The sequence below is a fragment of the Pygocentrus nattereri genome, chromosome 12 (genome assembly GCF_015220715.1).
Source record: "Pygocentrus nattereri isolate fPygNat1 chromosome 12, fPygNat1.pri, whole genome shotgun sequence".
Classification (NCBI taxonomy): domain Eukaryota; kingdom Metazoa; phylum Chordata; class Actinopteri; order Characiformes; family Serrasalmidae; genus Pygocentrus; species Pygocentrus nattereri.
In genome coordinates, this window is record NC_051222.1 from 7790748 (window position 1) to 7806178 (window position 15431).

Sequence of the window (15431 nt, forward strand, 5' to 3'; positions counted from 1 at the left end):
GACTAAACTCAGGATGCATTGATGCTGATATTGGTATCAGGTATTGGCCCAACACCATGCTCGTTTATTAATACTTGACCTCATAAAAATGCACAGATACCAACATCTAAATGTAACTAAAGCCTAGAAGTGAGGAGGTGATCTCTTCTCTGCTATCACTGAAGACTTGCTGGGTCTCCTACAGAGCAGCGCTCTTTTAATTTGAAGGTTTGTCCCATGACGTAGGGACAAGATTTCAACCACTACCCCTTGAAATGGGATTGGGCCTTAGAGTTGTTTGATGTGGTGCGTTGTCCAGACTCAGATTTCTTTACAGTGGTTGCTAGAAACCAGGAGTCTCTAGTAGACTCTTCAGGTTCCACCACCACCACTGTGAGGTGCGATCCTCTAGAGTGCCACGCTTCACATCAGACCACTCTGAATGACTTTGTTTACATTTTAGCCATTACATTATGCAAAAAATGGCATAAAGTCAGTTTAACTCATATTCTGTCCCACGCTCCTCATTCAGCCAGCAGTAATAGCACTAATAATGGGTCTTTCAGTGCCGTAGATCAATATTAGTGCTTCCAGAACCAGGTTGGTCCCTTTTACCTTCTTTTATGCTCAATTCTCTTTTCTCACTACTTTGCATACCATTCCTCCATCATTCCATTATCAGCAATGTCCTTATCTCTGTATCCTATTCATCTTCATTTCTCTGTCAAAGTGCTTGGTGGCGGTTGAGACAGGCGAACGAGGGGGGCCTCCAGTCAGCCGGATAAACTCATTAACTCCCGAAGCCCCGTGCTAATACCTCAATCTCCAACCCACAGCCCATGTGCATGTGTGTGGTCTGAGTCTCGGGCTGTGATTGAGTGTCTTTGTAAGGCCTGGGTGATGAAACGATAGTAACAGTTATGACACATCAACATATTTTTAAGTATTGATATTGCACGTTTCAGATTTAGTTGGGATGAGTTACTATTTTGGTATAGTACCTGTCAGCATGCGGCATTTACTCGCCGGACAAGCAGTAAGAAGTCTGTCCATTCACTCACAGTATCACAAACCAGTGAGACAGCAAGGACAGTTATATAGTGGCAATGTAGTGTATATACGTGTGTGTGTGTGTAGTTGTCAGAAGAAAACCTCGTATCTCCAAAATGGAAACTTTAAAGCAGAATGAAAAAACATACTTTTAATGCAAGTCAATGGAACCAGAATTTCTTAGTTTTTTTTTTTTTTTTTTTTTTTTTTTTTGAGGTGGTAATTTCTTTTAGTCCATTCATCATGATATTTAAACACAATGTAAATATGTAACGATATATATATATATGTGTGTGTGTGTGTGTGTGTGTGTGTGTGTGTGTGTATATACACTCACCAGCCACTTTATTAGGTACACCTTGCTAGTAAAAGGTTGGACCCCCTTTTGCCCTCAGAACTGCCTTAATTCTTTGTGGCAGACTTTCACCAAGGTGTTGGAAACGTTCCTCAGAGATTTTGGTTGGTGATTTGAGTTCCTGTAGCCTTTCTTCTCCAGAATGGAGGAGACAACCACGCCACATTCAAAGTCACTTAAATCCCCTTTCTTCCCCATTCTGATGCTTGGTCTGCACTTCAACAAGTTGTCTTGACCACCTCTACATGCCTAAATGCATTGAGTTCCAGCCATGTGATTGGCTGATTAGCTATTTGTGTTAAGAGCAACTGAATAGGTGTACGTAATAAAGTGGCCGGTGAGTGTGTGTGTGTATATATATATATATATATATATATGTATATACTATATATATATACTATGTGTATATATATATATATATATATATATATATATATATATATATATATATATATTTACTACGAAGCCACGCTGTTGTAACACGTGCAGAAAGTGGCTTGGCATTGTCTTGCTAAAATAAGCAGGACGTCCCTGAAAAAGACGCTGCTTGGATGGCAGCATATGTTGCTCCAATACTGTATGTACCTTTCAGCATTAATTTAGAGCATTTTAACCACCCTTGGTTGTGAACGACATGACAATGAGTCTTTCAGGGATGCTCCCTTTATACCCAATCATGACACTCACCTGTTTCCAATTAACCTGTTCACCTGTGGAATGTTCCAAACAGGTGTTTTTTGAACATTCCTCAACTTTCCCAGTCTTTTGTTGCCTCTGTCCCAGCTTCTTTGGTGTATGTATATGTATGTATATATATATATATATATATATATATATACAGTGGGGCAAAAAAGTATTTAGTCAGCCACTGATTGTGCAAGTTCTCCTACTTAGAAAGATGAGAGACGTCTGTAATTTTCATCATAGTTTCACTTCAACTATGAGAGACAAAATGAGAAAAAAATACAGGAAATCACATTGTAGGATTTTTAAAGAATTTATTTGTAAATTATGGTGGAAAACAATTATTTGGTCACCCACAAACAAGCAAGATTTCTGGCTCTCACAGACCTGTTACTTCTTCTTTAAGAAGCTCTTCTGTCCTCCACTCGTTACCTGTATTAATGGCACCTGTTTGACCTCGTTATCTGTATAAAAGACACCTGTCCACAGCCTGAAACAGTCAGACTCCAAACTCAACCATGGTCAAGACCAAAGAGCTGTCGAAGGACACCAGGAAGAAAATTGTAGACCTGCACCAGGCTGGGAAGAGTGAATCTACAATAGGCAAGCAGGTTGGTGTGAATAAATCAACTGTGGGAGCAATTGTAAGAAAATGGAAGTCATACAAGACCATTGATAATCTCCCTTGATCTGGGGCTCCACGCAAGATCCAATCCCGTGGGGTCAAAATGATCATGAGAACAGTGAGCAGAAATCCCAGAACTACATGGAGGGACCTGATGAATGACCTGCAGAGAGCTGGGACCAAAGTAACAAAGGCTACCATCAGTAACACACGACGCCGAGAGGGACTCAGATCCTGCAGTGCCAGGCGTGTCCCCCTGCTTAAGACCGTACACGTCCAGGCCCGTCTGAAGTTTGCCAGAGAGCATATGGATGATCCAGAAGAGGACTGGGAGAATGTCATGTGGTCAGATGAAATCAAAATAGAACTCTTTGGTAAAAACTCTTCGTGTTTGGAGGAAGAAGAATGCTGAGTTGCCTCCCAAGAACACCATACCTACTGTGAAGCATGGAGGTGGAAACATCATGATTTGGGGCTGTTTTTCTGCAAAGGGGACAGGACGACTGATCCATGTTAGGGAAGAATGAACGGCGCCGTGTATCGTGAGATTTTAAGCCAAAACCTCCTTCCATCAGTGAGAGCATTGAACATGGAATGTGGCTGGGTCTTCCAGCATGACAACGATCCCAAACACCGCTCTGGCAACAAAGGAGTGGCTCTGTAAAAGCATTTCAAGGTCCTGGAGTGGCCTAGCTGGTCTCCAGACCTCAACCCCATAGAAAATTTGTGGAGGGAGTTGAAAGTCCGTGTTGCCCAGCGACAGCCCCAAAACATCACTGCTCTAGAGGAGATCTGCAGGAGGAATGGGCCAAAATACCAGCTACAGTGTGCAAACCTGGTGAAGACTTACAGGAAACGTTTGACCTCTGTCATTGCCAACAAAGGTTATGTTACAGAGTATTGAGTTGAACTTTTGTTATTGACCAAATATTTATTTTCCACCATAATTTACAAATAAATTCTTTAAAAATCCTACAATGTGATTTCCTTTCTCTCATAGTTGAAGTGAACCTATGATGAAAATTACAGACGTCTCTCATCTTTCTAAGTAGGAGAACTTGCACAATCAGTGGCTGACTAAATACTTTTTTGCCCCACTGTAGATAAAGTGGATGGTGCAGATATTCCTGTGTATATGTCTGGTTTTGAGGGAGAACAGCATGGAAACAGCCCTTTGGTCAGTGAGGCTGATCAGGCACATTAAATGATCCCAGAGTGAGCCCAGAAGGGAGGTAACGGACCGAAACAGCAGCTACTTGCCCTCTGGGCTCCATTCTCTCTCGCTTGACTGCTGCTGCTGCGCTCCTGACCCATGAAAAATCGGGGGCAGAAGTGAGCAATTGATACTGATACTGAACCAGAGAATCTCTGATCGCTTTCGTATTTATGTTTTTTGGTGCTTTTGAGTAGTAGAACAAAATATTGAGATCCTTTCATTCTTGTTTTATATTGTTGAACTGCGCTCTGTTTTTCTGCAACTGCTGCACCTTGTGGCTTTGTCTTGCACGGGAGGCCGTTCTTTTACCTTTCTGAGGTGTTTTGCACTAGGATTTTAATCAGCGCTGAACCTTGAACCTGAATATCATCCTTGAACGCTCTGCCTGAGTTCGACCCAATCTGCAGAACCAACTAATTTTGGTTGAAGTTGCAATTGCAGTTTCGATTCAAGTCTGACTGTAGGCAAAATCTGTCAGAACTCAACTATGGTCCAAAAGCACATCAGAATTGTGTCTGAACGTATCTGTAATCCAAGAAAATTCTGTGGGAACTCTACTGTAGCCCAACAAAATTCTAACTCTAACTCCAGTCCAATAAAATTCTGTCTTAAACTGATTGTAGGACAGAAATATTCTGTCTGAAATGATCTGTAGCCCTACAAAATTGTCCGAACCAACTGTAGCTCAATAAAATTCTTTCTGAACCTGACGGTAGCCTGACAAAATTCTATCTAAACCCAAATGTAGCTCCACAAAATTCAGTCTGAACCCGACTGTAGCCTGAGAAATGCTTCAGTTCCACTTTAATGAATGGATTTCTCACTAAATGCCTTTTGAGAACATTCTAGTCATTTTTAGTGTGGATGAAATAACATTGAGCTCATTGATGTCATTCTGGTCTCTGGAACCCTGGTGTACCTCCCTGACTAGAATAAAGGCAAAGCAGCCTGCTGGATTAAAAATGTTAATGTAATACGAAATTAAAGCGGTTGAGGTAATAAACAGTGTGTGAAGTGGATTAAATGAAGGCCAAAATCTCGAACCAGAATGTGAGATCTGCGCGTAAAACACAAGCATCAGAGATATTAAAGAACTGATGTCCAGATCTAACATAAATAACTGGTCAGTTCAGGTTTAGAGAGATTGTCCAAGCTCTGTTTTTGCATTTTAAAGCATTTAAATTGATTCACCACAGCTGTATGCTTGAATTTTACTTTGCCTCACTTGTTAGTAGCTTTGAATAAAAGTGTCTGCCAAATATATAAGTGTACATGTAACGTTGTACAATGTATTTATATAGTCATAACAGGGAAAATGTAAATCTGACTGGTGTATATTTGTGTTTTTCTAGCACTCTCACCAGGACGGTGGAGATCTCTGGAGAACTGGGCCCTTTGGGGATTAAAGTTATTCCATATTGCTCCTCACTGAGTGGAAGGTAAGAAAGCATAGACACACATGTATCCGTGGTCCTGTTTTTATGGGATATTTCCATGTTTGTGTGTTTGACTCTCAGTAAATGTTGCTGCACGTCACCCAGCCCTAACCTGGTATACACCAATCTGGTATACACCATTTTCCCATTATAGGTTTTTCACTATAAGTGAAATTTTCTATGTTTATACTTTTGAATCTGATTTTTTTTCCTAGAAGTAGATAAAGAGAACCAAATTAATCAAATGAGACAAAAATACACACTTGTTCATTTATATATTGAGGATAATGACCCAAGGCCACATATCTGTGAGACCATAATAAGTATTTTTGGTTGAAACGGGAAGCATTACGTATGGAGAAAGGAAAACCCAACATTCCAGCGTAAAAACCTCATCTGTGAAACCATCTGTGAAACATGGTGGTGGTAGTATCATGGTTTGGGCTTGTTTTGCTGCATCTGTGCCAGGATGGCTTGCCATCATTTATGAAACATTGGACTCTGAATTATACCAGCAGATTCTAAAGGAAAACATCAGGAAATCTGTCCATGAGCTGAAACTCAAGAGAACGTGGGTCATGCAGTAAGACGACAACACTGAGCGCACAAGTCGTTCTACCAAAGAATGGTTAAAAAAGAGTAAGGTTAATGTTTTGGAATGGCCAAGTCAAAGTCCGGACCTTAATTATATAGAAATGTTGTGGAAGAACCTGAAGCAGCAACTCATGGGTGGAAACCCACCAACATCCCAGAGTTGAAGCTGGTTTGTACGGAGGAATGGGCCAAAACTCCGCCAAACTTGTGTACAGGCCTAATCAGCAGTTACCAGAAACCTTGCAGTTATTGCTGCAGAAAGGGGTCACAAAAGATCCTGAAAGCAAAGGTTCACATACTTTTGCCGCTCACAGATCTGTAATATTGGATCATTTTCTTCATAATATTTTTGTCTAATTTGTTTAATTTGGTTCTCTTGATCTACTATTAAGACACTTCCTTTATAATTTGCTGGTATAATTCAGAATTCATTATTCCATTAATGATGGCAAGCCATCCTGGCCAGGATGCAGCAAAACAGGCCCAAACCATGATACTACCACCACCATGTTCCTCAGATAGGATGAGGTTTTTATGCTGGAATGCAGTGTTTTCCTTTCTCCATACCTAACGCTTCTCATTTCAACCAAAAAGACTTATTATGGGTTCACAGAGCTCACAGATATGTAGTACTGGGTCACTTTCCTCAATTAATAAATGACCAAATCTCATATTTTTGCCACATTTGATTAATCTGGTTTACTTGTGGGAAAATCTGATGCAGAAACGTAGGAAGTTCTAAAGGGTTCACAAAATTCTAAGCATCACTATAATGTCTAGTACACAAAAGAGCAGATGTTTATCAAGTATTAAAATCTTGGGTGCAAAATATCCCACATTTATTCTTATTATATATAAATTCCTCTGTATTGATTGCAATATTAGATAATTACTGGGTAATTTGATCACAGACTAAGGGCAAAATATGAGTTGGAATTGTTTTTTTTACTTATATGGATTGTAATATGGCTAGTGATATACTTTAACTTGGCTAATGAATCAGTTATTACATCAAAAGGGATTTATTTCCAACTTTTTGAGAGGTAAATAAGGTTATTTAGAGTGGTTTGATGTGAAATGGTTCAGTCTTGGTTCATTGTAGATAATAGGAACCAAGGGTTGCTGTGTCTACAACACAGTTATAGCCACCAGTGAAGTAAGAGATGTTTATATATAATGTTAAAAATAGAGAAATTTTGAATAAAGTACTATTTTGCCTCACAATATCTTAAAACTATCATAAACACATTGACCCTTATACATCAATCTTGCATATAGATGAATCTGATACCCCAATAACACATAGCCCTAACACATACACACACACACCCACACCCAGAAAGGAAGTGTGGAGGTGATGAGGGCCGGTATCCTGAGTCCACTAGGACATGTGGTCACTCTGTGTGACGAGAAATGACCCCCCGCTTCCTTAAGGTTCTTTTAAGAAAGATGGCTGTCCTTTGTCCTGTCTTTGTCTTGTTCGTCGTCTGTGTCTGCGTGTGTCTCTCTCTCATTGGGGGGTGCAAATGTGTTCAGTGACCTGCTGAACTCTGAAAAGCAGACCACTGCATCAAAACACACAATTTTCATTTACGTACGTACATAAGTACATGGGTGTGCAAAAGTTTTGGCACCCCGGGCACCTCTCGTTCACTTTGTAAGGGAAAATAAGTGAGCATGTCCTGTTCTGTAGAGCACATTGTTGCACTTTATTTACTGTTTATTTGCTCAGTTTAACACGTTTTGCCCATGCAAAGGTTATGGCACATTTTATATTCATTTTATTTTTAACTATATTTTTAAAAATATGTTTAACTTGTGCACAAAAATGTCATATTTAAGTTCCCTGCAGAGGATGCAAACTTAGGCCCAATCCCATTTCTTCTTTTTTAACTCCTACCTCTTGTTTTCTGAGTTACAAGGGGCAGTGGTTGAGATCTTGCCCTCTGAATTGGGACCCTCAAATAAAAAGAGCATCACTTCATTAACAGCTACCAGCGCTGCTCTGTGGGCGACCCTGCATGTCTGCAGTGACCGCAGAGGAGGGTAAAGTTCAGCTCCTCGCTGAAGGGATCTAAATGTAAAAAAACTACAAAAACTAAACCCTCAGTTTGGAGGGTCATGTAGCTCTAGCACTTCGCCCTACCCCTCCATCTCAACAACAATCAGGACACCTTACCCCTAGACGTGAAAGCAGAGGGCTAAGGGCTAAGTGGTAGTGGCGAGCGGAACTTTGAACCTCAACAAAACTCGTCATTGGACTAAAGGCGTTTAAACTTTTTCATACAATTGTATGTGCATGTGTAGCATCTCACTGTCAAAACAACCATTTACCTTCCATTATTGCCACTTTTCATCTGTTGATGTAATTGGAAAACACCAGTTCGCCTTTACATTGTGTGAAAAGTTTATTATGTTACAATAGAAATTGTTAAATGTTGCTTGGAATAAAATCTACAGTTTTTTTTAGCTTCCATTTAAAGAGTTTGAGTTTTGGTGATATTGTATTTTTTTCATTTGGTTTGGTTGGTTTGACGTCTAAATGCAACGTCTAAATGCACCAAATCACACATACTAATTCATGTTTATTGATCAAAAACTTCGCAGAGATTCAAGTGGCTTCTTACTCTCACATCTGCCACCATTTGATTCAGTAGTAATAAACCTTTCATGATACCTGCTTCTATAGTTTGGATGTAACCAGTCAGGTCGCTGATGCAATATGCTCAGTCATTATTAAGAGCAGCTCATGCTGCTAGAAGGATATCAGCATCTGTCAAGAGTCAGTCGCTTAAACAGGCATAATATACAGACTGTCCAACACTGTCAAGCATACTCTGATATTGAGTTCCTCCCTTTGGTGCCAAAAATCACCCCTGCAGTGAACTGAACTAGGGTTCACTAAGCAGACCGATACCTGTGGTTTCATCAGACCACGATTCATTAGTGCGGACACCTGTCAAAATGGACAGGGGGAGAGAGAAAGTTAGAATGGCCCACACCAAACAAGATAGATGCGAAAATGCCCTACCTTGTTCGGTGCAGATCAATCAAACTTCTTTTTTCATTTGGTTTGTTTTTTCAGGTGTGAACACTCCCAAGTGGCAGTGTCATGACTTTCGCATGGCCACAAATTGGTTATGTATCCCACTCAGGGGCACATATGAAAGTGGCTTGGATATGAAAAGTTCAGATTTGTGTGTCCAGATAGCACAAAGACAAAAGACCTTCTGCCTGTTAATGTAAATGTAACCAAGCAAATGAATCAGTTCTAATCAAACCAAACCTTCCAAGTCTGAACACAAACTAAAGTTCCCATTTCAGGGATACACCAAAATGTACTTGCTGTTGAACTTGACGTGAAATTTTTCGACTTGGAATTTTTTGCTAAACATTATACATCGATCAAGCATAACATGATGACCACCTCCTTGTTTCTATGCTCAATGTCCATTTTAAACACCTCAGTGGACTGAGAATAGTCCACTAACCAAAAATATCCAGTCAACAGTGTCCTGTGAACACTGATGAAGGACTAGAGGATTATAGACTATCGTCTCTGGCTTTACATCTACAAAGTGGGAGCATGTAATAGAGTGGACAGTGAATGGACACAGTGTTTAAAAACAAGGAGGTGGTCATAATGTTTGGCCTGATTGGTGTATTTTGCTTATGGGGTTTTGCCTGTGTCTGTTTTTAAGCCTTTGTGTTTTATCATTAGGACTCTAGGCCTCCATGTTAAAGGCATCGAGGAGAACAGTCGTTCGAAGCGAGAGGGCATCTTTCAGGAGGACGAATGCATTGTCCAGATCAATGACAGCGAGCTAATAGACAAGACTTTTGCTCAGTAAGTCTTTCAGTCTCCTCTCTTCTATCCATCAGTTCATTGCCCATCTCATCCTCGTCTCTTTCCTTTGTATCTCATACCTTTGTCGCCGTCCCTCTCTCCCAAACCTGCCTTTATTCCTCATCACCTCTCTCTCTCTTTCTTTCATGGCCTTCATCCCTCGCTCTCTTTCACTGCTACATCTTTACTCCCGAGTGTGGAATAGCCCTATTAAGTCCCATCACGGTATCGGACAACCTTCAGAATGGCTGTGGATTAAAATAAGTGGGGCTGCTAAGGAGAGAGAGAGAGGGAGGGAAGGAGGGAGGGAAGGAAGAAGTTGAAAGGTAAAGCAGCAGCTGATTTTACCTCTGCAGCATTGTCCTAAGGTGAACTACTCAAGTTTTTCTTCCTTTCTTGTTTTGTGTAAAAACCACACAACCTGTGAGCCAAAATATGATGACCACCTGTCATCGACTCACCAAAGCATGGCACCAAGATGTTACCAGCATATCCTGTAAGTTGTGACGTGGAGTTAGTTACCTGTGGTTCTGGCCATTGTACAGCTGGCAGCTGCTTGATCAGTTTGAGATCCATGGAATTTGGAGGTCATAGCAACACCTTGAACTCTTCTTCATGTTCCTCAATCCATTCCCGAGCAGTGTGTGCAGTGTAGCAGGGTGCGTTATCTTGCTGAAAGAGGCCACTGCCTGACTGGTCCACAACGTTTAGGTAGGTTAAACATGTCCAGTTCACATCCAGACCCAGGGTTTCCCAGCAGAACATTGTCCAGAGCATCACACTCCCTCCACTGGCTTGTCTTCTTCCCACAGTGTATCCTGGTGCCATTCCTTCCCCAGGTAAATGCTGCACATGTACCTGGCCGTGATATAGAGGAAAATGAGGCATCCAAAACTCGCTGGGTTGTGGTTTTTGCTCTTTGGACCACCGTCTGTAGGCAATAACCACTGCTGTACAGGAGCATCCTACAAGCTTCCTCCAAGGTGTTTCTAATAAAGTGGCCAGTGAATGGTACAAGGAAGGAGACTAAGTGATGGGTAATGTTAGCTAGCTAAGCACATAATAGAGTATTAGCTTGTTGTTAGCAGCTACAGAATGAGAGTTTAGTTCATGTTGCCTCCAGTTAGTCCCTGGCCATAACTTGTGGATAAATCTTATGATCATTTTTGCTGATGTCATGTCTCAGTGAAGGTGGCCGACATGCCCAGTAACGTTGAGCTGAGGCCCCATAGACTGTAGATGTGAAGCCCTGTTCTTAACCATGGTTGTCACTGGTTGTCACTTGACGCTCCTCTTTTTCATTTCAGATCACAGGAGGTATTTCGCCAGGCCATGTCCTCCCCACTTGTGCGCCTTGAGGTGCTGCCCGTAGCCAACAAGCTCACCTACGAGAAGAGCCTCATTGGCCAGCTGTTCAGTGGTCCTGAGTCTGTCCCCCACACAGTCCCCAAGGTCAAGAGCCCTTTCCTGGTTCGCAAGGCCGACGGCAAAGCCACTGACCGCCTGCTGCGGCCAAGCTCCGAGACCCCACCTCCAGAAGAAACCCCACCTCCCGTAAGGCATGCTCCCAAGGAGGCTGAGCGTCGCCAGGAGACCCCACCTCCTCCCGTGAGTGCCTCACCCACTCCCAAGGGTCGCAGTGAAAGCCCCGCCTCCAGAAGAAGCCCCGCCCTCGCCACTCCGCCGAACACGGCTACCAAGAAGGGCGGCAAGAAGATGAAGATAAATCTTACAAAAGGTGAGTCTTAGGTCACATGATGTTTCATTAAGGGATACATCCCTTCACTTCTCTTCTCTTCTCTTCTCTCTTCTCTTCTCCTCTCTTCTCTTCCCTTCTCTTTCCTTCTGTTCTTTTCTCTTCTCATCTTTTTTTTTTCTTTGCTCTACTCATGTCCTCCTTCCCTTCTAGTGTCTTCTTTTGTCTTCTCTTGATGCCTTTTCTTGTCTACCTTCTTTTCTCTTCTCTTCTCTTCTCTTCTCTTCTCTTCTCTTCTCTTCTCTTCTCTTCTCTGTCACTTGATTGACAGCATCTCTGGATTTAAAACATTAATGGAAGTCAGTCAGGAGCTCCACTGGGAGATGGGATTTCATCATTTTCCATCTTTAGTATGCTGGATTGGTTTCTATCCTGTGTAACATCTTTCAGTCGTGGTTCTCTCTCTGTGTGTGTGTGTGTGTGTGTGTGTGTGTGTGTGTGTGTGTGAGAGAGAGAGAGAGAGAGAGAGAGCGCTATCCTTAGCTTCAGTAATCACACGTGCCCTTGGGGATAGCAGAGTCATGGGGAATACATCTTAGGACGATTCCCTAAGCCTTCCTCTTCATCTTTGTTTTCTTCCCTTTTTCTCCTTTTCTCTTTTTTCTTTTCTGCCCTCTCTTCCTTTCTTTTCATTTCTAATCTCCCTCCAACCAACCCCTTTTGTCTCTCTCTCTCTCTCTCTCTCTCTCTCTCTCTCTCTCTCTCTCTCTCTCTCTCTCTCTCTCTCTCTCTCTGTCTTCCTCTGTCTCGGTCTCTCTCTCTCCCTCTCTTCTCTATCCGCTCTCACTATCCTGCTCTCCCCATCTCTGTGGCTCCCCCGGAACGTGCTGGCGTGTGAAATTAAAGCGCAGACCTGTCTAATCCCCATAAGAAAACATTTATCAGTGTGCAGTGGCAGAGACGGGGGCGTTCACACCCCTTCAGGGTGACCAATAGCTTAAATACTGCTCACCGGCCGAGAGCGCCCTCATACCCCTTCAGCATGCAGAGCAGCCCCCCTGGAAGAGAGCGTTCTGTGCCAGTTCCTCGCACGTCAGGACACAGACCTCAGACATGAGCAATACCACCCAGACGTTTGAAATATCTGCATGACGTTGTGTTGTTTCTCTTCTCAGTGGTTTCAAAATGCTCGCCTTCAACCAGCCATCACTTACGTTGACCTTCCATAGACCTGTTAGCAACCTAAACCTTCAGTAGACCTGTTTGTGCCATAAACTTTGCATAGTTTCATTGACACTTGTTCAAAATCTCTAGGGCATTAGACCTTCCATAGTCATATTACCACCATAGACCTTCTATAGCCCCCTTAGCGCCCTAGGCCAACTTAGGCATATTCCCATTAGTACCATAGACCTTTCATAAACTTGTTAGCATAGTCCTTGTTAGGACTATATATATTTTTATAGACATGTTTGCACCATAGACCTGACATAGTCATCTAATATAGCCATATAAGACCTTATATAGCCATAGACTGACATAGCCATATGCTTTCCATGGACCCATAATCACCTTCCATAGACCCATTAGTGCCTTAGAACTTGCGTAATCCCGTTAGTACCATAGACCTTTCATAAACCTGTTAGCACCATAGACTTTCCATAGTTCTTGTCTACTGGTCTACCATAGACCGAATAGTGCCTTAGAACTTGCCTACTCCCATTAGTACCATAGACATTTCATTAAGATGTTAGCACCATAGACTTTCCATAGCTCTTGTAATTCCATAGATCTTCCATAGACCCATTAGCACTCTCCATAGACACATTAGTGGCCTAGACAACGATAGACCCGTTAGTGATGGAGAACTTCTATATTCCAGTTAATGCCATAGACCTTCCATATTCCCATTATCACTATAAACCTTCCATAGACTCCTTAGTGCCATTGTATTTTCATATTCCAGTTAATGTCAGACAATTCATAGTCCACTTAGTGCCATATGTCTTCCATATTCCCATTTCCACCATAGACCTTTCATAGACTTGTTAACACCATAGACGTTCCATAGTCTCGTTAGTGCTATAGACCTTCCCTAGTCCCATTTGTGCCATAGTCCTTCCGTAGACCTATAAAGGCCAAAGAGCCTTCCATAAACAACTTAGTACTATAGACCTGTTTGCACCGTAGGCCTTCCATAGACCTGCTAATGCCATAGACTGATTTAATGACACAATTCTATAGACCTACTAGCAACTATTTTGGAGAACCGCTAACTTCAGTGCTAAGTTAACATGGAGATGGAACGTGAGGTGGAAATGGTCTTAAATGTCCCATTTTCCTTCACCTATTGCAGGTACAGAAGGGCTTGGCTTCACTGTGGTGACCAGAGACTCCTCTGTGCACGGCCCGGGGCCTATCTTGGTCAAGAGCATCCTGCCCCGCGGCGCTGCTGTGAAGGATGGACGCCTGCAGTCTGGGGACCGTATCTTAGAGGTGAGTTTCATTGTCCAGTCATTATTAGTTTTCATCATCTTTCGTCCATTGACCGGCTACTCTGATCACAGCGTGCTTGTTTACCTTCTCAGCTTCGTTTGTGTCCTAAATGCTGGTTCCCTTCCTCCTGCAGGTGAACGGAGTGGACATAACTGGCCATACGCAGGAGGAGCTGGTGGCTATGCTGCGGAGCACCAAGCTGGGAGAGACTGTATCACTGGTTATTACCAGACAGGAGGAGCTGTTTTTACCCAGGGAGCTGGTGAGTCAGTAGGTTCCTCTCGTCTCTGCTTTCCTTTCTTTCCTGCTCATTCTCTCCATCTCTCTCTCTCTATTTCTCTCCATCTCTCTCCATCTCTCTCTCTCTTTCTCTCCATCTCTTTCCATCTCTCTCTCTCTCTCTCTCTCTCTTTCTCTCCATCTCTCTCCATCTCTCTCTCTCTCTTTCTCTTTCTCTCCATCTCTCTCCATCTCTCTCTCTCTATTTCTTTCTCTCCATCTCTCTCTCTCTCTCCCTCTCTCTCTCTCTCTCTCTCTCTCTCTCTCTCCATCACTCTCCCTCCCTCTCTCTCTCTCTCCATCTCTCTCTCTCTCTCCATCACTCTCCCTCTCTCTCTCTCTCTGTCTCTCTCTCTCTCTCTCTCTCTCCATCTCTCTCCATCACTCTCCCTCTCTCTCTCTCTCTCTCTCTCTCTCTCTCTCTCTCTCTCATAGGCCTACTATTACTGACTTCTGTAAGACCATTTCCATCAGTGCTAAACATTATTTGCCTTTCCTTTCATCCTCTCTTTCCCTTCGTTTGTTCCTTTTGTTTTTTTTTCACGTTCTTTCTTTTTCTTATTCTTATTTCTTACTTTTTTTCGACACATTCTCTCTCGTTCTCTCCGTTTTCTACTTAGAGACCTGATAGGTGAATGTTTTATATTTCTCAATGTTTCTTCCATTCTCCACTCACTCACTCACTCACTCACTCACTCACTCACTCACTCACTCACTCACTCACCCACTCACTCACCCACTCACTCACTCACTCACTCACTCACTCACTCTCTCTCTCTCTCTCTCTCTCTCTCTCTCTCTCTTCTCTCTCTCTCTCTCTCTCTCTCTCTGTCTCTCTCTCTCTCTCCCTCTCTCTCTCTCTCTCTCTCTCTCTCTCTCTCTCTCTGACCGACTCAACCTGCCTGCCTTTATAGTCACGAACGTCTGCCTTTCTTCCTTTTTCCTTCTGCTTCCTGTTCTTCAAGGCTGTGTCATCCTAGCAGCCTAGACGGCCTGCACATACAAACAACCCCCCCCCCAATACACATACACCCCCCACCATCCCCCCACCCCCCTGACTCCCACTCCCCAGCACATTTGGGACGTGTTGATTCAGCTCCTGGCAGGAAGTCGTGTGCACGCTCGGCCACTGGCCAGGAAGTTGTGGGGCATGCTGGCCCTCCACCTCTGCCAG

The 15431-nt window shown here is 42.8% G+C and overlaps 1 protein-coding gene across 3 annotated transcripts in view; it reads left to right on the forward strand.

The window, feature by feature from the left end:
• Positions 1 to 15431, forward strand: part of pard3ba (par-3 family cell polarity regulator beta a) — a 274053-nt gene that overhangs the window by 115875 nt on the left and 142747 nt on the right. For all 3 annotated transcript variants that reach the window (XM_017714021.2, XM_037543525.1, XM_037543526.1), the window contains exons 6-10: positions 5262 to 5348; positions 9661 to 9786; positions 11094 to 11524; positions 13839 to 13978; positions 14112 to 14240. In XM_017714021.2, the coding sequence (XP_017569510.1) occupies positions 5262 to 5348; positions 9661 to 9786; positions 11094 to 11524; positions 13839 to 13978; positions 14112 to 14240 (913 nt within the window). The remainder of the gene's footprint in view (positions 1 to 5261; positions 5349 to 9660; positions 9787 to 11093; positions 11525 to 13838; positions 13979 to 14111; positions 14241 to 15431) is intronic.